Here is a 22,651-nt window from a genome sequence, read left to right as displayed (position 1 = left end):
TTTTAACCTACCCATGTCATTATGTTTGAAGTGAGTTTCTTGTAGACAGTAAATAGTTGGGTCATTAAAAAAAAATTCACTCTACCAATTTCTATCTTTTAGTTGCTGTATTTAGACCATTTACGTTGAATGTAATTATTGATAATATTAGGGTATAAGTCTGCCATATTATCCATTGTATACTTTTTTTTTCCTTCTGCTTCTTATTCCTCTTTTTTTTGGCCTTCATATGGCTTACTAGTACCTTTCTCAGAGCTCTGTTTTAATTTATTTATAGTGTTTTTGAGTATGTTGCTTTGTATAGATTCCTTAGGGGTTGCTTTAGGTAATGCCATACACATAGATAACTTATCACAGCCTAATGGTATCCACTTTGAAGTACAGAAAAGTTACCTCCATTTAAGTCCCTTTATCCTCTCCATTATGAAAACTGCAACAGTTCACCTGGGATTAGAATAGAGTTTTAGAAGGTCGGGTCCAAAATATAAAGCCCTGTGGTTCCTGAACTTCAGGTATGACCTTGAGGTCTCAAGCCATTCTTGTACTAGTAATACCCTACTTGTACAGGCAACGGGCTTGCAGGTACCCCACATAACATACCCTCCCTTATGCCCATGAACGCAGTTTAAAGAAACATAAGAATATAACCATCCACTATAGTTCAGACCTCAGATGTCTGAACATCTGTCTAAAAGCCCTAGGCAGATGGTCAGTATCAATATATAGTATCGTATCTGTGGCTGTAATTGGGTAAAATGAAGTACTTGTCTCAGAAGGTGTGGATCCCACCATGGACAGCCACTCCACTTTCAGAATTTGGTTCCTATACTATCTCTGAATTCTGGAAATTAAAACCAACAAGCAACTAATCATGTTTCTTGCCCTTTATTGCTTTTCTAGCCCTGGGATCATCTAGTTAGTGGATTAAAGCATACAGTTCTGTATCATGGAATGTATTATGTTCCTAGGTCAGTGTGCTAATACCTGGCTCACTCACATTTTGGCATGATCAGAACTGTACTCTAGATACATTAATCATATAGTTGGAATGAAGAAACGGGTAACAGGGAGATCAGGCTTCTATAGAGGGCTGGGAATGAAGCAGGGAAGGCCTGAACAAAGGTGTGGCCATGGAGATGTAAAGGAATAGAATGATGTAGGAGAGGCTGCAAAAATAGAATGTGATAGGATACAGCAAGTGATTGGGCTCTGGAGCTAAGGAAGGAGAGAAAGTCCATGGTTTTGAGTCTGTGAGGCAGCACTAAAAAAAGTAGGTGAATAAGAGAAAGAGCTGGGGGGAGGGTGGAGAGGAATGTGAGATTCTGAACATGTAGGATCTAAGGCCTCAGTGCCTGGCTGTAAAGACTGGTTAGGAGCTCAAGGAAGACATCACACTTAGGGATCTCAATTTGGTAGGCTCCTGGACAGAGATGAGAGTGAAAGCTGCAGGAGTGGATGAGCTCACCATGAGGAGGATGCAGAGAAAAAGAAACAGACCAAAGATTGAACCCTGGTCAAAAACAAAACGAAACAACCAAGGGAGTGCCGTCAGATGGCAGGCAAAGAGTAGACGGTTCAAAGAGGGCATGACTGACAGGTCACAGGCCGCCAAGGCGTCAAGGAAGTTAAGGACTGGGAGAGGGCCACTGGTTTGGCCCGATGACAAATAGATCATGGTGGCCCACATGTACAGATGCCCGAAACCAGATGCAGTGGACAGGTGGCCAGAAAGCCTGGCCCACAAGAGGTTCAAGGACTGGGAGAGAGAGAACGAGCTCGAGAGCTCAGCAGATACAATGGTTGACGGGTGTGGGTATTTTGTTTAGTTTGGGAAAATAGGAGTATGCTGTAGGAGGAAGAGTACCTAAGGAAAGAACAAGCCAGGCCTGGAGAAGGATGGAGGGAGGAGATGAGGTCAGGGAACCAGAGGGGAAAAGGAGCAGGCGTTTCTTCCTCCGTGATGGGAGAGAAGCAGGGAGGCACGAAGCTAGGGAAAAATTTAAGGTGAAAAGAATGAAAGTGTAGGATGCTGCTCCAAAGGCTCTGTACACATGATTAATTTTCTTTTTAACCCAAAATGCTTTTCTCAATGAAATTTATGTAATTCGGTTGGGGCAAAGGGGGTTTCCAAATCTGACTAATCAGCAACACTAATTGGGAAACTTAAAAAAAATACAGATTCCTAGGCCTCAACCCAGCCACACTGAATAAGAATTTCTGGCGGAGGGAGCCCAGGAACCTGAATTTTACAGCCTCCTCAGTGATTCTGATGGTTAGCTGGGTTTGAGACCTCCTAGTATGTTTTCAACCAAAGACGTGTATCAAAATCACGGGGGGCAGACGTTGACTCTGCAGAGCACAGCTATTAATATTTTTAAAAGCTCCCCAGGTGATCTGATGTGCACCCGGGTTAAGAAACACAGTGAAGAAATGGGACTGAAAAAGCAACCTGGTTGGAAAGGATACTGAAGTCGCCATACAGATGGGTTCTCTGTTGTTGATATCACCTGGCAATTTCCTTTGGACATCTTTCCTATCGAAACAGCACCTGCTCCTCGCCTGGCTGTCACAGGTGGACTGATATGATTCCCTGTGGCTTCTCAGTGCATTTCCACAGGCGGCCAGGCTGGTGGGGAGGTCATCTCTGCTCTTTGGAGAGACACTGAAATTTTCTGAAGTCTCTTTAAGGGAAAGCATATAGAATAACATTGTTCTTTCTCTGAACTAACGACACACTGTACCTTATGAAAGAAACGGTAAGATGCAGAATGGAGGAGACAAGGTGGTAGAAAGAGCAATGATGGTTCATGTTTCATTCATTTGAAAGAAGATCTGATCAAGCAGATTCATAATTAATTTGGTCTGAAAATTCCTTGCCCTCTTCTGTCGATTTTTCTTTTTTTTTTTAAGCAGCAGCAACAATACAACAACAACTACAGAAACGAGAGCCTGACACATAATTGTTTGGCTTTGAGGGAGGCTGCAAGCCCAGCTCTTTTAACGCCTCCCAGAGAAATACAACATTTTCTTTTATCCAAAATGGTGGTGTGATCCAATTCCTGCTCCAGCAGCCCCAGTACCTCATCTGTTGGAGTCTTTAAGTTTACGGCACAGACGGAAGCAGTTTCTCTCTCTTTTTATAGGACATTCACATTTGCATTCTCAACAGACAGTACAAGCCTCAAAGGCCATATTCCCCCCAATGTAATAATCCTACACTTGAAATACGAACGATATAATAGCAGCATGAAAATATTCTTACCCCGATGAAGGCTGGCTCCAGCTGTGGCTTAGTAAGTCAAAAACTAGTAAACTTTCTTGTAATAACATCCTAAAAATTCCAAAGGTTATTTTCCCTCATCCACAGTTAAAAAGCCATCTCCTACAGAACACTGTCACATCTGTGACGTGTCCAGGATTAAGGCAAGAGGGTTCTTGCTTATAGTAATTTGTCTGGTTAGAGATTAAAGAAAAAAACCTGTCTTGAGCTGTCAGTTAATATTTTTTCACTTAAAAAAAAAATCCATCTTCATGCTTCACAGCAGAACTGTGTGATTTTTAAACAGAGGTAAATTCTCCTCCTATCAGGCATCTGATAGTTTTTTGCATGTCAGCACAAGGCAAGCAAACAAAATACGACCCGCGAAGTTTCAAATACATCTTAGTAACATAAACGGAAATTAGTTAGCTTTCTTTGATATCGAATTACCGAAGCATCTCACTGAAAAAACAAAATCCTCCTTGCAATTAATAAAGAATTGGGGTATTCTAACCAAGCTGAAAGCTAAGAACCTTCAAATTCCAAATCTTTCCATTCCTGGATGAGCTTTGGTATTCAGATGTTAATAGGATGCTTTTTTTTTTTTTTTTTTTTTTGGCCAATGTTCAGGCCAAAGAGTCTGTGAAACAGACTTTTTCCATCCTATGACCTGTTTTAGAATTTCTTTCTTGCAAAATGTTAGTTATTTTGCTTGGCGGATTGCCCGAATTCATTCTTACTTTCTTTCTCCTCCTATTACTTTATCTCCTCTCCCTTCTCTTTTCTCTCCCTTCTTCACCCCGTCTCTCTTCTATTCTTTGATAAATCATGGATTTAAAAGATAGTCCACTTGGACCTACAGTCTATGTGAGATTTGGCAGGGTTGCTGGAGTTAGCAAATAAAAATACAGAATCCCGGGGCTCCCTGGTGGCGCAGTGGTTAAGAACCCGCCTGCCAGTGCAGGGGACACAGGTTCAAGCCTTGGTCTGGGAAGATCCCACATGCAACAGAGCAACTAAGCCCGTGCGCCACAACTACTGAGCCTGCACTCTAGAGCCCGCAAGCCACAGCTACTGAGCCCACATGCCCCAACTACTGAAGCCCGCGTGCCTGGAGCCTGTGCTCCGCAACAAGAGAAGCCACCGCAATGAGAAGCCCGCGCACCGCGACGAAGAGTAGCCCCCGCTCGCTGCAACTAGAGAAAGCCCGAGCGCAGCAACAAAGACCCAACACAGCCAAAAATAAAAAAATTAATTAATTAATAATAATTAAAAAAAAATACAGGATCGCCAGTGAAATTCAAATTTCGGGTAAAAAACGTTTTTTTTAGTGTATGTCCCAAATACTGCATGAGACATACTTACACTCAAAAACTATTCCTTGTTCATCTGAAATTCAAATGGAACTGGGTGTCTGGTATTTAATCTGGCAGTCCTACTTTGGAGGTTAAACAGAGGGACATGAAACAACAAAGACATCTATTTACAACAACTGGAAGAAGAGACATTTCCATGCCCGTCCTCCTGAATGCTTTTGGTCTAGGTGTAACATTTTCTGTGGCATTACTTCAATTTATTTTTGATCAATCAAGTTTTACTAAAAGCTCCACAGAGGATATCACATCTTGATACTGAAGAAGTCCAGCCAGGGTTTCAGGGCTAACCCAGCACCACCCGAATCCAGAACTTGCAAAATCGGTCCCTCAGGAAACATGCGATTTTAGTCCAAGCCACAAAAACCGTACAAATATTCAAGTTTTAATGGCTCACTTTTCTTCAAAATTTGAGTCTCAAATTTAGTACTTTCAAAGGCACTGAACTCTCTGCCATTCTTACTCTGAGGCTGTGTAGCATGATTGGTAACAGTATTATTAAAAAAACAACAGAATTCAAACATACTTCAAAATGTAATGAAATGATCACCTCTTGGACATTTTAAGGGGAAGATAAAAATAATGATATGCTACAGACATTTAAAGATAAGATTAAAATCTTAATTATGCTAATTATTAATTCAAGTGTATTTTTCAACATCTTGAGTATACCCAGGGGTATCACACAATTCAGAAATGCTGTTCTCTTGTTCAGAGACACATTAATATTCAGTATTTGGAAGTAATTTGAAGTCTAATAGCTGAAATGCAGGCTGTATAGAAGCGTAGTTAAAAGCATGGGCTCAGGAGGCAAAATGAGTTCAAATCCCAGCTCTGTCACACACTAGCTGTGTGACTCTGGGTCAGTTACTTACCCTCTCAGTGCATCATTTCCCTTATCAGTAAATGGGGATAACCATCCCAGAGAGCTGTGAGAATAATATGAGTAAAATGCTTAGAATAGTGCCTAGCACATAATAAATGCTCAGTAAATTTAAGGAGCGAGAGTCATACGACCTAGTCAAAACTGTCAATAGGAAAACAAAACTCACAAAATTAGAGAATGTCTCCATTTTTACAATTGGCTCATGAGAAAAAAGATTTTTTTTTCTTGTGGTCAAATGGATAATATCTATTTTTTTCAAAATTAAAAACAATGCTATTTTACGTATTTAACCATTAAAAAATTCTCTGTTTTCAGAGTAATCTGCTTCTGGGGTTAAGTGAAAGTAACATCATCCTGTTTCAAGAAGTGAGGCTATACGATTACCAGTTCTTCCCAACTACTGCTTGTTTTTCTTGTCTTACCCTGCTTATTATTTTCCTTACTTGCCAAAACTCCAAAAGCAAATTAATAATACTCTCTCCCCCATCCCTACAAGCCAATTCATCTAACTCAATCCTCTAGCTTTAGTGTTAAACAGACTTTCAAATGAAATAGTCTCCAGTCGCTGGGTTTCCTGCCATCTGGCCACTCGGAACTTTGTCTGTGTTTTGAGCCCAGCACTGCTTAGATCCACACGACGGTGCAGTGCACGTGTCTGCAGTTTAAGGCAGCATCGAAGAAAGGGGGCTTTCGAGTCAGACACCTGTAGGGGAATATCCTGGCTGGGCCACACCACCTGTGTGAGCTCTTGGAGCCTCGGTTTCTTTATCTACAAAAAGGGAGGTTCTAATGCTGTCGACGTTTCCCAGTTGCTATGAGGATTCAAAGAATTGATTCATCTGCAGGGTGATCCTGTGTTCCATTTACACTGGCTGTCCCTGCATTACTGTTATATTATACAGCTCTCCTATTTTTAGAAAGCATTTAGTACACAGTCTGGCTTAGAGTTAGTATTTGCTACCTCTTCATCATGATATACCGACACTGGTACTATTCGGAAGAAATGCCTTAAATCCCACGGAGCCCTCATTTTTAAAGCAGGAATGGCCTTCTTAACACAGAAGGGTGAGTGCGTGCATGTGTGTGAATGTTTGGTCATCTGCCCGTTATTCCTACAGCCTCTGCCCCTTTGTATATTTCAGTTACTTAAGAAGCTCAGAGTGGACATGGAATTCTCTGTGGCAGAACCCTGAGGGCAGAGGCTTAAATATTTCACATGCTTTTGGGGGGATCATGTGAGCACTGCTTTACCAAAATACACTCTGCCAACAGCAGAAGGCCCTTTGAGGTGAGCAGGTGGGCCGGGGCTGGGGAGCTGCTCTTTGACTGCTGCCAGGTACTCGGACTGTCAGATCAATTCCCGACTCCAGCCTCTGCTACTTCCAAGACCTCCATCACCGGGCAGAAATACCACCCTGACTCATCGCCTGTAACCAGCCTTCCTCCTGTCTCCTTCCGCAAGCTTCCTCACAGGCTCTGTGGGCTGCAATTCTCTCGACACTATGGAAGGAGAGCAGATATTCAGGGCTTGAAGGGAGATGCCCGCCCTCTGCTCAGAAACAGGATTTCTTCCTTAGTGTCTCTTCTAGTTCGTGCGCCCTCCGCACCAGACCTAAGGCAGCGCCTCCAAGTGGCTCTGACCCAGCTGGGATCTCAGCTCTGCCACTGCCAACTGTGAGGTCTCACTCACTGAGACCTCCATGATCCCTTCTGTAATATGAGGCGTAGTAATGTCACCTCACTGAATTGTTGTGAGACTGAAATAAGACAACGTGTCCGGCAGAGCGCCTGGCACAAGATAGACATTGAATGCGTGGGGAGTATCATTTTGGTACCAGGCTGCCTGAGAAGGGACCAGCATTAGAGGCATAGGGGTGCAAAGAGAATCTGTGATCTGGGGGTGGGAGGGACGGGGGAGAACTCAGTTTGTAAATATACAAGCTCTGCATTTTGCAGATTTATATCTAATTAAAATCCATAGAAAAGAAAGCACAGATCAAGCTAACGGTATTTCTGAAAGAAGATACACGAAATGCACAGCGGATATATTCCAACCATCCTCTGTGTTATCCTGCATTCATTCATTTACTCATATTAATAATCTTTTACTGAATAAGTATTATGTTCTAAATGCTGGGCCAGGCTTCAACACAAGAGTGTGAAGCAGCTTTATGAAAGAATACACTTGGAGGAAGCATAATCAGCCAGTTAATGTCAGGCAATATTTATTGATTACACACTGCAATCAATACATATGGTAATATTTATTGATTTACCACAGTCTCCCTTGGCCAGAGTGACTCAGAAAAACACTGCCATCTGCTACAGTCACGCTGAATACAGAGGAGCTCCAGTTTATTAGTGAATGTCTCTTTGGACTGAAAGAGCTCTTTGCAAAGGTGCCAAACTCACTTTCAGATACTGTCCACCTGAATCATTAAGTGAAGGAAGCAGTTGCTTCTGTGGTCTAGTTAGGGGTTGGTGAAAACTAACCCTTCCTGCATGGCATACACCCCAAATACCTACTTCTTGAGCCTGTGAATGGGTCCTGAAATTTTCTGAGTTGTCACTCCCTTGAGCTAAAGCTTTCCTTGGCCCTAATAGAATGCCTTGGGTTCTCTGAGGGGAGTCCTGCCAGGTGCCCTATAAACTAGCCTGTCAGGCAGTGTGGGCCAGAGAGACGGCCCGTGGCAGATGGGAGAGGCGACAGACTCAATGGAGGCAAATCTTTGGACAAGCTTCTTATACTCTTTCAGCCGTGATTTCCTCATCTGTAAAATAGGAAAGAAGAACTTCCTTTCCAGGCTATTGGGAGGACAGAAGAAATCATCTCCATCAGGTGACCAAGCCGGGGTTAGAAACACTGCAGGGCCCCTACAGGTGGTTTCCTTTTCGTTCCTCACTCCCGTGGCACAAACTATCTCGTTAGTTGGTCAGTAACCTCTAGTGTGTTTCGTGAACATGGGTTGACCAAAAATGAATTTGTGTAGTTTGACCTGCATTTAAAAAATATTAACAAAAAAAAGAAAATGTCAGCGTCATGGTGGGTCCTGTTTCGTGACACTGTTGTTTGAAACATACACTCTCATAGGATGTGACATATGGCTGACTGGGTAGGTTATGTTTGAAAATTTGAGATGGGTGTGTACTCCAAAGAATGAAAGCTGGAACTTGAAGGGATATTTGTATACTCATGTTCATAGCAGCGTAATTCACAACAGCCAAAAGGTAGAAGCAACTCAAATGTCCATTGATGGATGAATGGATAAAGAAAACGTCTATACACACAATGGAATATTATTCAGTTTTAAAAAGAAAGAAAATGCCTTTTTAAAGAGGAAGGAAATTCTGACACCTGCTACGACATGGATGAACCTTGAAAACATAATGCTAAGTGAAATAAGCCAGACACGAAAGGACAAATACTGTCTGGTTCCATTTATATGAGGTTCCTAGAGTAGTCAAAATTAGAGAGACAGAAATCAGAGTAGTGGTTGCCAGGGGCTGGAGAGAGGAGGAAATGGAGAGTTACTAGCTATGGCAATTTATTAATTTGGCCTATTAATGGGGACAGAGTTTCAGTTTGAGAAGATCAAGAGTTCTGGGAATACTTCATGGTGATGGTAGCCACAACAATGTGAATGTACTTAATGCCCCTGAACTGCACACCCAGAGATGGTTAAGACTATAAATTTTATGCTATGCATAGTTTATCACAATTAAAATTAAAACCCTTTAAGTTACCCCCAAAAAAGCTTGAGAAACGCTGACCTAGATGACACCTTGAGGAGAGGTATGTTTGGATGGAGTCCAGGTGTAGAGGAAAGAGAAAGCATCAGTCTAGGGAAACAAAACAAGAGAGGGGAACAGACTTCCTAGTTTTGCTGAAGAATTTTCTTCTATGGGACCTCTGGGACCATGGGCCTTCCAGTCTGGTGTACGAACATGGAAGATAAGGTTTGCAGTCTTGTTCTGTGATGGCATAATTTCCAATCTACATTCCTGGATTTGTTTGCTGTTTTAATCTGACGGTATAACCAACACAACAGCAACATCTAATTTCCTTTTCAGGTAAAACTGACAGCCTCCTCATCTCTCTTTTCCTTCAGCAATGGTGCCCAGCCCCAGCTGGACTTGTTGGTCTTTGAAGGCTGGGTCAAGGCCTTCCCTCCTTATCCACTGGACAAGCCATACCTCTCTCAAAGGCCTTCGGTCTAATTTATTCATCTACATAACAAGGGGGTCCAAGGAGCCCTAGAGACCCTTCCTACGTTATTTTTTATTCTTAGTGTCTAAGAGTTGGAGAAATGGGATCTGGCCAATTTTCTCTAGGCCAAGTGTCTATACTAGATTTCTCATTTTCCTAGCAGACAGGAGCCTGGCAAATTACTTAAACAGATACAGAAAGGAAGTCTCTGGGGAAGGTACCTCGTGGGCTAAAAGAACAGTCAGAGTTCATCATTTTAGACACGCATCGCTATGGCCAAAATAAATATCAGGAAGGTTTTAAACTTCTCTGAAAAAAAAAAATCTTTTGGTAACAGTTCTCAAGTCGACTTTGATCTCTCAAATTCCAAAACCTATTATATGATCAGTTTGTATAATCTTATTATTAAAAGCACATGCATAAGTGATAGATTTCTTTATATGTTTAGCACATTATTGTTCCTCTGTATATTTTTCCTCCATATTTAACATTTTCTAAGATAATTCTACAATGGGCATAAGATATTTTTAATAAATAACTATGGACTGAATGTTTGTGTTCCCCTCCCCCCAAACTTATATGTTGAAATTCTAACCCCCCCCCCATCGTGATGGTATTAGGAGCTGGGTCTTTGGGAGGTAATTAGTCATGAGGGTAGAACCGTCACGAATGGGATTAATGCCCTTATAAGAAGAGACACGAAAGAACTTGCTTCTCCCCTCTCCACTCTTTGCCATGTGAGGACACAGCGAGAAGATGGCCATCTGCAAACCAGGAAGTGGGCCAGACACTGAATCTGCCAGCACCTTGATCCAAGACTTCCTAGGCTCCAAAACTATGAGAGAGAAATTTCTGCTGTTTATAAGCCACCTAGTCTATAGTGGTTTGTTACAGCAGCCTGAACTGATGGAGGTAAATACTTTTCATTGATGTAAACACGCTTCACCTTTCACCTTTGTAAATGACTCACAGGTGCACATCAGACACCTGGAAAGGAGCTTTGGGCATCACCTAGACCCACTCTGTTCCATCAGTCAGTGATATCCAAGTCTTCCAAGACATTTAAAATTAGAAGTCAGTGGTGGAGGTGAATTCTCCAGCCACCTCCTAGCTATGCATTCTCCTTTGGGGAGAGGTAAAGCCATGCACTGCTGGCCTCTGGTCCTATTGTCTGAAGGCTGGGAGAAGAGCTCATTCCGACTGACATTTCTGGAGAAGACTGACCACTCTGCCTTCTTCTTCACAGCTCCAGCTTCACTAGAAGACCTTTGTAAACTTAACCCTTTCTAAGCATGTCACCTTTTTTAAAGGAGAGATGAAAATTCTTATTAAGCTCTGATCTGTACCAACTGCAGAGATAGGGTTGTTTTCTATCTTTTCTAAATCATGAATCCTATTAAATAGCAGTAATAAGTATTTACTGAGTGCCTACTAGGTAATGGGCACTTTCCATATATTACTTCCAACTACAACATTAACTTGGGAGAAATAAGATTTCATGGGTTGCTCTAATTCAGTTTGAGCTTATAGCAGTTTCCAAGTCTTTTACTGCACAATGTGCACACCTGGTAGACCATTTCCTTCTGCTTCATTTTGTTAATTTCTTTTTCTTCTAGAAGTTTAACTATTTGTGTTTAATCCAATTTCCTTAATTTATGAAGGTCATTTTTGAATCTTCATTTATTCTTTAAAGTAATAGTTACTTTGTTCAAATGCGGACAGGTCCTCTGTTAGGAGTTTTCTACAAGCCTATGCTTTTGACCTCTGACTTAAGCGTGGATTTGCCAGTGGTGGGCAAACCTGGATTAAGCAAGCACAGTGACCCTGCGAAATTGCGGTCTTTGTTGTATCTTGGAAATCTCCATTTGCTCCTTATTCCTAGAACGTTTCTAGTGAAGATGACAGTCTAACAGGATCTCAGTCTGCTCTTCCTCTGCAGGCACTACCTTAGTCACTTGCTCTAAAAAGTCATCACCATAGTCAAGGTCATGTAGGTTTTCTTCGACGTTATCTTTTAGGAGTTTTATAGTTTTGTGTTTTACATTTAGGTCTGTGATCCATTTTGGGTTAATTTTAGTGAGGGGTGTAAGGTCTGTGTCTAGATTCATTTTTTTGCATGTGGATATGCAGTGTTCTACCACCATTTGTTGAAAAGACCATCTTTGTCCATTGTATTGTCCTTGATCCTTTGTCAAAGATCAGTTGACTATATTTATGTGGGTCTATTTCTGGGCTCTCTATTCTGTTCCACTGATCTACTTATCTATTCTTTCACCAACACCGTAGCTTTTATAGTAAGTCTTGAAGTCGGGTAGAGTCAGTCCTCCAACTTTGTTCTTCTCCTTCAATACTGTATTGGCTATTCTATGTCTTTTGTTTTTCCACTGAGACTTTAAAATCAGTTTGTTGATATCCACAAAATACCTTGCTGGAATTTTGATTCAGATTGCATTGAATCTATAGATCAAGTTGGGGAATTTGTTTTTTATTAAAAGTATTCCATTATGTTTCCAATATATTGGAAAGTATTCCAGTATACCAAGACTGTTTATCCATTTACCAGCTGATGTATATTGGGGTTGTTTCAAGTTTTCGACTATCAAGAATAAAGCCGCTATTAAAATTCTTGTACTAATCTTTTAAAGGACATATGTTTCTCTTTTTTCCCATGCTAATAATTACAAATGGAATTGCTGGATCTAGTAATAAGTGTGTGCCTAATTGCTGGGGAATGCAATAAATGTGTGTAAAAGGAACAGTTTTTAAAAATGGTTATGCTCCCATCAGCAATGCACTAGGGTTCCAATTGCTTCATATCTCCTGACTATTTGGTGGTGTTGGTCTTTTCAATTTTAGTCATTCTAGTGGGTGTATAGTGGTATCTCATTGCGGCTTTAATCTGCATTTCCCTGAAGATGAATATTATTAGTAAAATGCACGTTTTCAATTCCTTACTGGACATTTGTATATCTTCTTTGTCTTTTCGAGGCTTTGCCCATTTAAAAAATTTGTGTCTTTATCATTTTGTTATTGAATTGTCAGAGTTCCTTATACATTCTGGATACAAAGTATTTGTCAGATATATGTACTGCAAGTATATTCTCCCAGTTTGTGTCTTGCCTTGTCATTTTGATGACCAGATGTTTTGAATTTTGATGAAATCCAGTTCATCGGGGTTTTCTTTTCTTTTCTGTGGTTTTGTGATCTCTGTAAGAAATCACTGCAGGTTGTGAAGATATTGTCCAATGTTTTCCTTTAGAAGCTTTATAGTTTTGGCCTTTATATGGAGGTCTGTGATCCATCTCAATTGTGTCTTGAGTGAGATTCAGATTTTCCCCCAGTAGTTCCTCCAGCACCATTTGTTGAAGACTTGTCTTTGTCAAAAATCAGTTGACCATACATGTGTGGGTCTATTTCTAGACTCTGTTTTGTTCCACTGATTTCTTTGTCTGTCCATGTCAATGCCACACTACCTTAATTACTTTAGTTTTACAGTAAGTCTTGAAATCAGGTACTGTAAGGCCTCCAACTCTGCTCTTCTTCAAGACTGTTTTGGTGACCTCGGACCCTTGCTTTTCTATAAAAATTTTAGAATCAACTTGTCATTTTCTAGAAAAGTGCCCTGTTGGCCTTCTGATCAACACTGTGTTGTATTTGTATGTCATTATGAGAAGAACTGACATATTAACATTATGAGCCTTCCAATTTATGAACATCTCTCCATTAAGGTCAAAAATTTCTCTCATCAAGGTTCAATAGCTTTCAGTGTATAAGTCTTATATGTCTTTTGCTAAATTTATTAAGTATTTTATATCATTGTAAATGGGACTGCTTTTTAAATTTCATTTTGCAATTGTTTAGTGCTATTAGAAACACAACTGATTTTTGCAAACTGACCCTGATAAATTCATTTATTGGTTCTAGTAGTTGTTTATTAAATTTCTTAGGATTTTCTCTATAAACGATCATTCATAAAGATTTTTCCCAAAGATTTTTCAATCTTTATGCCTATTATTTCTTTTTCTTGCCTTAATGTACTGACTAGAACTACAACACTGAATAGAAGTGATAAATGCAGACATTACTGCTGTGTTCTTGATCTTAGGAGGAAAGTGTTTGGTATTTCACCATTAAATATGACGTTAGCAGTAGGTTTGAGGGTAGATGCCCTTTGTCAGATTAAATAAGTACCCTTCTTGTACTAGTTTGCTGAGAGTTTTAAAAATCATGGATGGGTGTTGAATCACATCAAACACTTTGCCTTCGTTTATTTAGAGGATCATATGGTTTTTCTCTTTCATTCTATTAATATGGTGGATTACATTAATTTTTCTTCTAACATTAAGCCAACCATCATTCCTGTGATAAACCCTACTTAGTTATAATGAATAATGTCCTTTTCATATATCACTGGAACATATATGCTAATATTTTGTTAAGGATTTTTTAGTGTTTATAAGAGATATTGGATTACAATTTTCTTTTCTTATAAGGATTACGTCAGATTTTGGTATCAAGGTTATACTGGCCTTATACAATGAATTGGGTAGTTTTTCTTCCTCTTCTATTTTCTGAAGGAGTTTGTATAAGACTAGCAGTTCATTTGTCCGTGTTTCATTGGTAAAAACATTTCTTATTTAAGTTTTGATGGAATTTACCAGTGAAACCACCTGGCTCTGGAGGAATTTTCTTTGTGGAAAAGTTCTGATTACAAATTCAATTTCTTTAACAACAATAGGGTCATTCAGATATTGTATTTCTTCATGTGGCAGTTACGGTAAGTTACTTATGGTAACTGTATTTTTCAAGGAAATTGACTATTTCATCTAAGTTGTCAAATAAATTAGAAAGTAGTTCATAATATCCAGTTACTATTGTTTAAACTTCTGTAGGCTATACAGTGATACCCACTCTTTCTTTGCTGATGTTGGTGATTTATGTTTCCCTCCTCTCTTCCTTGATTAGACTTTAGTGTTTTGTTAATTTTACTAAATTTTTAAAAGAACTAAATTTTGGCTTTATTAATTTTCTCTATTGTTTAAAAATTTTTATTCCTATCTTTATTATGTACTTCTTCCTAATGATTTGGGTTTAATTTATTCTTCCTTTCTAGTTTCGTAAAGTGGAAACATAAATTACTGATGTTCAACTTTGTTCTTTTCTAGTCATGTAAAGCTATACATTTCTTTTTTGTTGTGTGTATTGTTTTAGCAAAGCCTATAAATTTTCATAAACTGTACATGCATTTTCATTCAGTTAAAATTATTTTCTAATTTCCTTTGTGATTTATTCTAACTCAAAAACTATTTAGAAATGTTATTTAACTTTCAAATATTAGGCATTTTCTAGAATTTCATTGCTATTGACTTATAATATAACCATGCTGTGATCACAGAACGCATTCTGCAAGATTTTAATCAGATGGAATTTATCGATATGTCTTTTATTGTGCACAATAAGGTCTTGCTTCATGTGTACTTGATAAGATTGCATATCTTGCACCAGTTGGTTGTAGTGTTTTATAAATGTCAATTAGCAAAGTGGTTGATAATGTTCAAATATTCTATATACTTCCTAATATTTTGTTTAATTTTTCTACTGATTACTGAAGAAATGGATGTTAAAAATCTCTATTATTGTTGTTCTGTCAGTTTTTGTTTCATATATTTTGATGATCTCTTAGTAAATACGTACATATTTATGACTGGTCTGTTTTCCTCATTAACTGACCTTTTTAACATGATAAAATGTTCTTTTTACCTCTTCTAATACTCTTTGTCTAGAAGTCTGTTTGGTAGTTTAATAGTGTCACACTAGCTTTCTTATGCTTACTGTTTACGCAGTCTATCTTTTCCTCTTCTGGCTTCAACCTATTGTGTTTTTATATTTAAATTGTATATCTTATAGACAGTAGGTAGTCTTTCAAATCTAATTTATTTTGGTATTTTATTTTAATCCCTCCAATGACATTTATTCTTTTTTTGGTATTTTTTTTTTTTGTGGTTTTTCTGGTTATTATACTATGCATCTTTAACTTATTGCCAGTCTACTTGGATTTAATATTATATCACTTCACATAAAATGTAAGAATCTTATTAGAGTCATGCAATTCCACTTGCCCTCTCTTATCCTTTGTGGTATTTTTGTCATACATTTTACATCTACATACATCATAAGCCCCATAAAAGAGTATCTTGTTTTTTACATTACATAATCTTTTATATTTACATATATATTTATCATTTCCTGTAAGTAGTTCCTTCATGTAGGTCTGAACTTCCCCCTGATATTATTCCCCTCCAGCCTGACGAATTTCCTTTATCACTGATTGTAGTGCAGGCCTTCTGGAAATAAATTCTCTCAGATTTTGAAAAACCAAAAACATCTTTATTTCACCTTGTTTTGATGGATATTTTTGCTAGATTTAGAATTCTAGCTTGATAAAGTTATTTATTTTTTTTTAATTTATTGTTTTTATTTTGTCTTCCAGTACCTTAAAGATGTCTTTGCATTATATTCTAGCCTCCGTAGTTGGTGGTGGGAATCCTTTGGTTAACTACGTCACTGTTACCTTTTACATAATATGTCATTTAACTCTGGCAATGTTCAGGATTTTTCTCTTTATCTTTAATATAGGTTTTAGCAATTTTACTGTAACGTTTCAAGGTGTGGTTTTATTTTTATTTATCCTGCTTAGGATTTGTTGAGCTTCTTGCATTTGTAAGTTAATGTGTTCAGCCAGTTTGGGATGCTTTCAGCCATTATTTCTTTGAATATTTTTTCTGATTTGTTTTTTCTGTCCTCTCCTTCTCAGACCCCAATTACATGTATATTATACTACTTGATATTGTCCTATAATTCATTGAGGTTCTGTTTATCGTTTTTAATCTTCATTCTCACTCTTCTTCATATTGGATAATGCTTATTGATCTGACTTTAAGTTTACTTACCCTTTATTTGGTCATTTCCATTCTTCACTAAGGCTATCCAGTGAAATTTTCGTTTCAAATATTTCACTTTTCAGTTCCAGAATTTTCACTTGGTTCTTCTTAATCATTTCCATTTCCCTGCTGACAGTCTTCTTCTTTCAATTATTATGACCATGTTTTCCTTTATATTAATCTTGAATATATTTTAACACCTGCTTTAAAGTTATTGTCTGAAAATTCCAACATTTAGGTTACTTCAAGTTCTATTATAGCAATTATTTTTTTTCTTGATTATGGATAACAATTTCCTATTTCTATACATACCTGTTAATTTTTGATTAGATAATAAATATTATGAATGACATGTAATAGAGGCTCTAGATCTGTTTTATTCCTTTAAAGAGTGTTAATATTTTTTGTTTCAGACAAATTACTAGCTGAACTTGTGAATGCTTAGGATTACACTTTGTTATGATCTACTTTGGTTTTGCCCTTAGTTTTAGGATGAATCCTTTATTCTTAAGGCGAGGGCTTTCTGAGGGTTCAGACAAAAACCTAAGTGTTTGCCAAGTCCCTATAACTTGGGTGAGATTCAAATTCCAAACTCTACAGGCAATCTTTGTAGGCAGTAGGCAGCTACTGATATCTCTGCTCAGCTTTTCAGCTCTCTAGCTATTGTTTTCCACTGGGCTCATTGGCCCTTCTCCCATACCTATGCAGTTTAGAAGTCACCCAAGCATGGAGGAGAATTTATATACAGAAGTGGAACTCTCTTCTCTATGGCTGCCTCCTTTCTGGAATTTCTTCCCTTAAATCCCAGCCACTCTGGCAGCCTTGAACTTCATCCTCATACACTTCAAGAATATATGACTGTGGCCTTGAGTTGTAGTTACTCTTTGTGGAATGGGGAGTGCCCTCAGGAGAGAAGCTGTATAAATGTAGGTCTCATGCATTCCAATTCTTTCTCTCAAGGATCAAATTGCCAACATTTCTGCCTTCTTTTGATCAGCCTCTAGTGTCTTCAAATAGTTTTGCTTTTTAAAAAATATTTCATCCAGAGTTTTTAATAGTTATCTGCAGGAGAGTTAATCCAATATAAGCTTCTCTATCATTGAGACAACTGAAACTCTATCACAAAATTTTTAATTTATGTGTGTGTGTGTGTGTGTGTATGTGTGTGTGTGTGAAGAATAAATTGCACCTCTCATCTTTATGAATACTCATAGGACCATTAAATAATATATCCTGAAGGGATCCTCAGGTGTTACCCAGACTACTCTTTCTTACCAGGCAATTGCTATCTAAAATGTATCATGATTAACCTCCTGCTTTTATTTATTTATCTATTAGCATCAGGTGTACAACATAATGATTCCATATATGTATATATTGCAAAACATAAGTCTGGTTGACTTCTATCACCACACATAGTTACAAATTTTTTTTCTCGTGATGAGAACTTTTAAGATTTACTCTTAGCAACCTTCACATATTTAATACAGTATTATTAACTATAGTCACCATGATGTATATTACATCCCCAGGACTTATTTATTTTATAACTAGAAGTCTGTACATTTTGACCACCTTCACCCATTTTGCCCACTCTTGTTTTTCTCTGTCTGACTTATTTCACTTAGGATGATGCCCTCAAGGTCAAATCCATGTTGTCGCAAGTAGCAGGATTTCCCTCTATGGCTGAATAATATTCCACTGCATACAGATACCACATTTTCTTTATCCATTCATCCATCAGTGAACCCTTAGGTTGCTTCCATGTCTTGGCCATTGCAAATAATGTTAATCTCTCGTTTTTAAAAGAGGCTAGTGAGAAAAGATGCTTTTTCAGAAAATGAGCTGTCTGGATACTCTCAATTTTATACTACAATTTAAAACCAAAAAATGGCTTTAAATGACTCACAGATCATGGAACTATACAGACAGAGGGATGTATAGGCATTACTGAAGCCAAGTCTGTCCCACCAAACCACAAATGTGGAAGAGGTATCTTTCCTAGTGCCTGTGTGTATGTTATTTACAGTTTTCAGCTTTCCTTCACCTCTTTGGTTTCCATGGAGCTCATAATTTTTGGTCTGTTTTATCACCTTGTTCCATCTTCTGGCATCTGTATATTCCTGATTCTCCTGACCTGGCTTCTAAATCATTTTGATTGCTCTGACCCTTAATGTTGAGTGTCCTCTCAAAATCCATATGTTGAAGTCCTAACCTCCAGTACTTCAGAATGTGATTTTATTTTCAGATAGCATCTTCATGGGGTAATCAAGTTAAAATGAGAACATTAGGGTGGGCCATAATCCAACATAACTAGTATTTTTATAAAAAGGGGAAATTTGGACACAGAGACATGCAGAGAAGGAAGATGATGTGAAGAAACACAGGGAGAAGATGTTTATCTACAAAACAACGAACAAGGTCTGGAATTGATCCTTCTTTCACAGAAGAAACAAACTCTAATGACTGATCTTGGGCTTCTAGCCTCCAGAACTGAGACAATAAATTTCTGTTGTTTAAGGGACCCAGTCTATGCTACTTTGTTACAGCAGCCCTAGCAAACTAATACACTTACCACTTAACAAATAAATGGGTCCAATAAATGGGTCCCCATTTTTCTCCTTGGTTCTGACTCATGACTTTGTTTTGTCTCCTAAGATCCACTGACCCCTCAGTATGGTAAATGGCCAAAAAAGCTCAATATCCAAAGATGTGTGTCCCAATTTTTTCACTTAAGTTGAATGACTTTTCTGATCCTTAGATTCCTTATATATGAAATAAGGATATTGTCTTACCTATCTGTCTGCATAGATAAAGCTCAGATAGGATACCACACAGAGACTGTAAAATGCTACCCAAGTCTAAGGCATCCTGAGTCCCTGCCCTTTATTCATAATGAGCTGCTCCTCTTGCCTAATTATAACAGACCACGGTTAGAAGGTTCTTTGGGAGGATCAAGTTTAGAATTCTCCACTTTTAAGAGGGATACTTGCAGCCTCAGGCTTTATTTCTGCTATTTCAAGTTCAAGAGGCAGGATATGAGATGGATGACTAAGTCTGCTTTGCTCAAAGAGACAAGAATGTGGGGTGATGCTTCAAACTTTCACTGTTCGCAAATCTCCAGAGGGTTTAAAAATAATTCCTCGGACAACATATTTATTTTGATAAGGTAATGAGTTATGGAAACCAATTCTTTTAGAGAATGGACTTTTCGGAGATGTATAAGGGGAGGAGAACTTTAGCGGCACATCAAACTGTATTAACAAAATCGGAGGCCACTGAATGTGATTTTAAATTTGAAAAAAGTAAATGCAGGATGCTAGCAGCTTTCCAAAATATTTTGTACGCTCCTTTGCCTGTTTTTAAGATGATTTGTTAATGAGAATTTGAAAAATTGTTGTTTCTACAGTAATTAACACTCTTATAAAATTATTTATAAAAAATATAACTTACTCCCAAATAGTTGACATTCTAGTTGTATAAATTCTTATCTAGTCTCAAACACTGCTCAAAAGAACTACATATTTAAATGATTCTACCCTTTTCAGTTCTCTAGAATGCCTCCAGATGGCATTAAAACCCTTCTCCTACTATATTTTACAATCAAAAATTTAAAAATCAGTAATATTTTAACCATTTAAAACCAGTCACATTCATTATATCATTAGAAATCATGATAATGGAACTATTTTGAACTTTTAGGGTAACATCTTAAGAAACATGTAATCATAACCTTTATGAAACAAATAGCCATCCTATGTAAGCCAAAGGCTCTTCCTAGATTGAGAAACAGATCTTGGACAAATACACTCAATAATGTTATGTCGTAAGCTGTCATTTCTAATGAATAGCACTTTAAATGCTTAGTAATAAGACCACTGGTCCAAATATAGATACATGCACAAAACTGTCTTATAATAAGAAAACACATTTAACTCCTCAGAAATGACAAAAAATAATGATTTTTAAGGAGTAAACCTGTTACTAATTCCTATGGAGCGGAAATAATTTGTTAGCTTGTGAATTATGTAAACTTTGGCGTATAAATTTGGCATCGAATTAATCGTCAAAACGTTTTTTGGATTGCTTGAGTATTGAGAGGAAAAAGACAAAACGTAGAGTGAAGAACATGTTTTAAAAGAGCTTTTCTTATCTTTTTAAAACTGCATTTGTTAACTCAAAAATATGAACCAACCCTTGAGGGTCCAGAGATATCTATAATTTTATATTTCACATAATTCAGAGGTGTGGTTGCAAAGGGCAGGCTTTAAAATGACACTGGTACTTCCCAGGTGTGCAGGACAGACCATCTCCTAGTATGTGTGAAAAGTTCTCTAATTATTTATGACGGTGATGGAAGTTGCCAAGCAAATTCCAAAAGCTTTCCTCCCCTCCCCCTGCCAAAGTAATACCGTCAAATCTCACTACATTTGTACTTTCTGAAGAGAAGCCTTGTGTTTGCAAGATGACTCTTACTGGGCTAAAGCATAAGAAAGACCTCAAAATGCATCTGCACCCAAAAGCATTTAAAAACGCATTATCATGAGAAAGAGAACCACAGGCTTCTTTCCATTATTATTGTTACTATAACAAGATATTTGCGCTGTTTCATATTATAAGCATATTAAAGAACAGTCATCTCGGGATAGAAACAGGAAACAGACTTACGATGTATTCGATGTGCCATTGTCTGGACTCCCTGTCTCAGCATCACCTTTCTCTTAAAAAGGAAGAAAATACCAACATGTGAGTGTTACAGCCTGTAAGATTTAAGAGAGATTCAATATATTTCCACACTCCTACTAACAATCATTCAAAATGTGCAGCAGGAGGTTTTTAAAACATCTTTTTTATTGTCCAAGAACCAGATTTGCAAAATAATTTCTTCTTTGTAATACAATGGCCCGGGCAAGGATCTGTGAATAGGTACTAAGGAGCTGTTTGCAAACAACCAGAGGTTCAGAGTGGAGACCCTGCCAAAAGATGAATACCTTACAGATGGAACCTGTTTCCTTCTACTTCTTTTACAGAAAACTTAAGGAAATTAACCCCATTAGCATTCTAGATGCAAGGCGTTTTGAATTCTGATCCCTTCTGCTAGAACTTGGGGGAGAGAATTTTACACAACACTGAGGTTGCACCCTAGCTTACAAGATTCCCAAGAATTACACCCCACAGAGAGCCCCAGCAGCAGGTTCTGGGGTCACCCTGTTAATGCAGAATAAGATATAAATCAGAAATCCTTCCTGGCCATCTGAGAGACTAGTTAAAGAAATGTTTCTGCCGTCTGTGGTCACCGAGGATTGAATGGGTTTTAATGAAGGGAGCCTGGAACCAGTTCGTTTTTTGTAGTTTTAAAGGGCAAATTCCTCTTGCAATTGACATAATGTAATTCTTAGATCCTCGACCATTGATGGTTTGAAACCATACATCCTTGTATTGTAAGGCACTTCTTTTTATTTTCTTGAGGCTAGGGGATGGAGGAAGGGTCATGACTGCCATTGTGAGTTAGCTGTGGTTAGTTAGGCTGGTTATGTAGTGCTAATAGTTTAACATACCCCAGAGAAGGTTATGAGTTGCAAGAGATGGGCCTGATGGTGGCAACTTGCTTTGCTTTGCTCTTTCAAGTCAGGCCTGGAGACCTCACAGAATCCCCCAGTCTGCTGTTTAGGGCTTCAGGCCTATGTCCTGTACCAAGCCCCTTCTGTCAGCTGTAGCCATTAGCTTATTGACACCGAGGCTTGGGAATGACCCCCTAAATTACATGATGAACACATTCTGAAGATATTGTCCAAACTGAACTCAAAAGTAAACTTTATAATTTCTTTTCCTTTTTGTTCTTTCAAACAAAACAGTTGCGAGAGAAAGAAGACAGTGATATATAGTGCATACATCTATCTCAGATGTCACTCTGTGCTAATGTGTGTCTACACACTGCCGGGACATCCGTGAGGGACAGTCACCTTGTGAAAAAGTCACAACATC

The 22,651-nt window shown here is 38.3% G+C and overlaps 1 protein-coding gene across 4 annotated transcripts in view; it reads right to left on the bottom strand.

Annotated features, from left to right (window-relative positions):
- The window catches only part of AFF3 (ALF transcription elongation factor 3), a 561,375-nt gene that overhangs the window by 157,955 nt on the left and 380,769 nt on the right, over positions 1-22,651 (bottom strand). For 2 of the 4 annotated variants that reach the window (XM_082356113.1, XM_082356115.1), the window contains 2 exons: positions 21,335-21,386; positions 5,508-5,561 (listed from right to left, as the gene is read on the bottom strand). In XM_082356113.1, the coding sequence (XP_082212239.1) occupies positions 5,508-5,561; positions 21,335-21,386 (106 nt within the window). The remainder of the gene's footprint in view (positions 1-5,507; positions 5,562-21,334; positions 21,387-22,651) is intronic. The other 2 variants (XM_082356114.1, XM_082356116.1) reach the window with 1 other exon arrangement.

Source organism: Balaenoptera borealis (assembly GCF_965194805.1).
Source record: "Balaenoptera borealis genome assembly, chromosome: 15".
Taxonomy (NCBI): domain Eukaryota; kingdom Metazoa; phylum Chordata; class Mammalia; order Artiodactyla; family Balaenopteridae; genus Balaenoptera; species Balaenoptera borealis.
The sequence above is the reverse complement of the archived record's forward strand: the minus strand, read 5'-3'. Positions and strand labels throughout refer to the sequence as shown.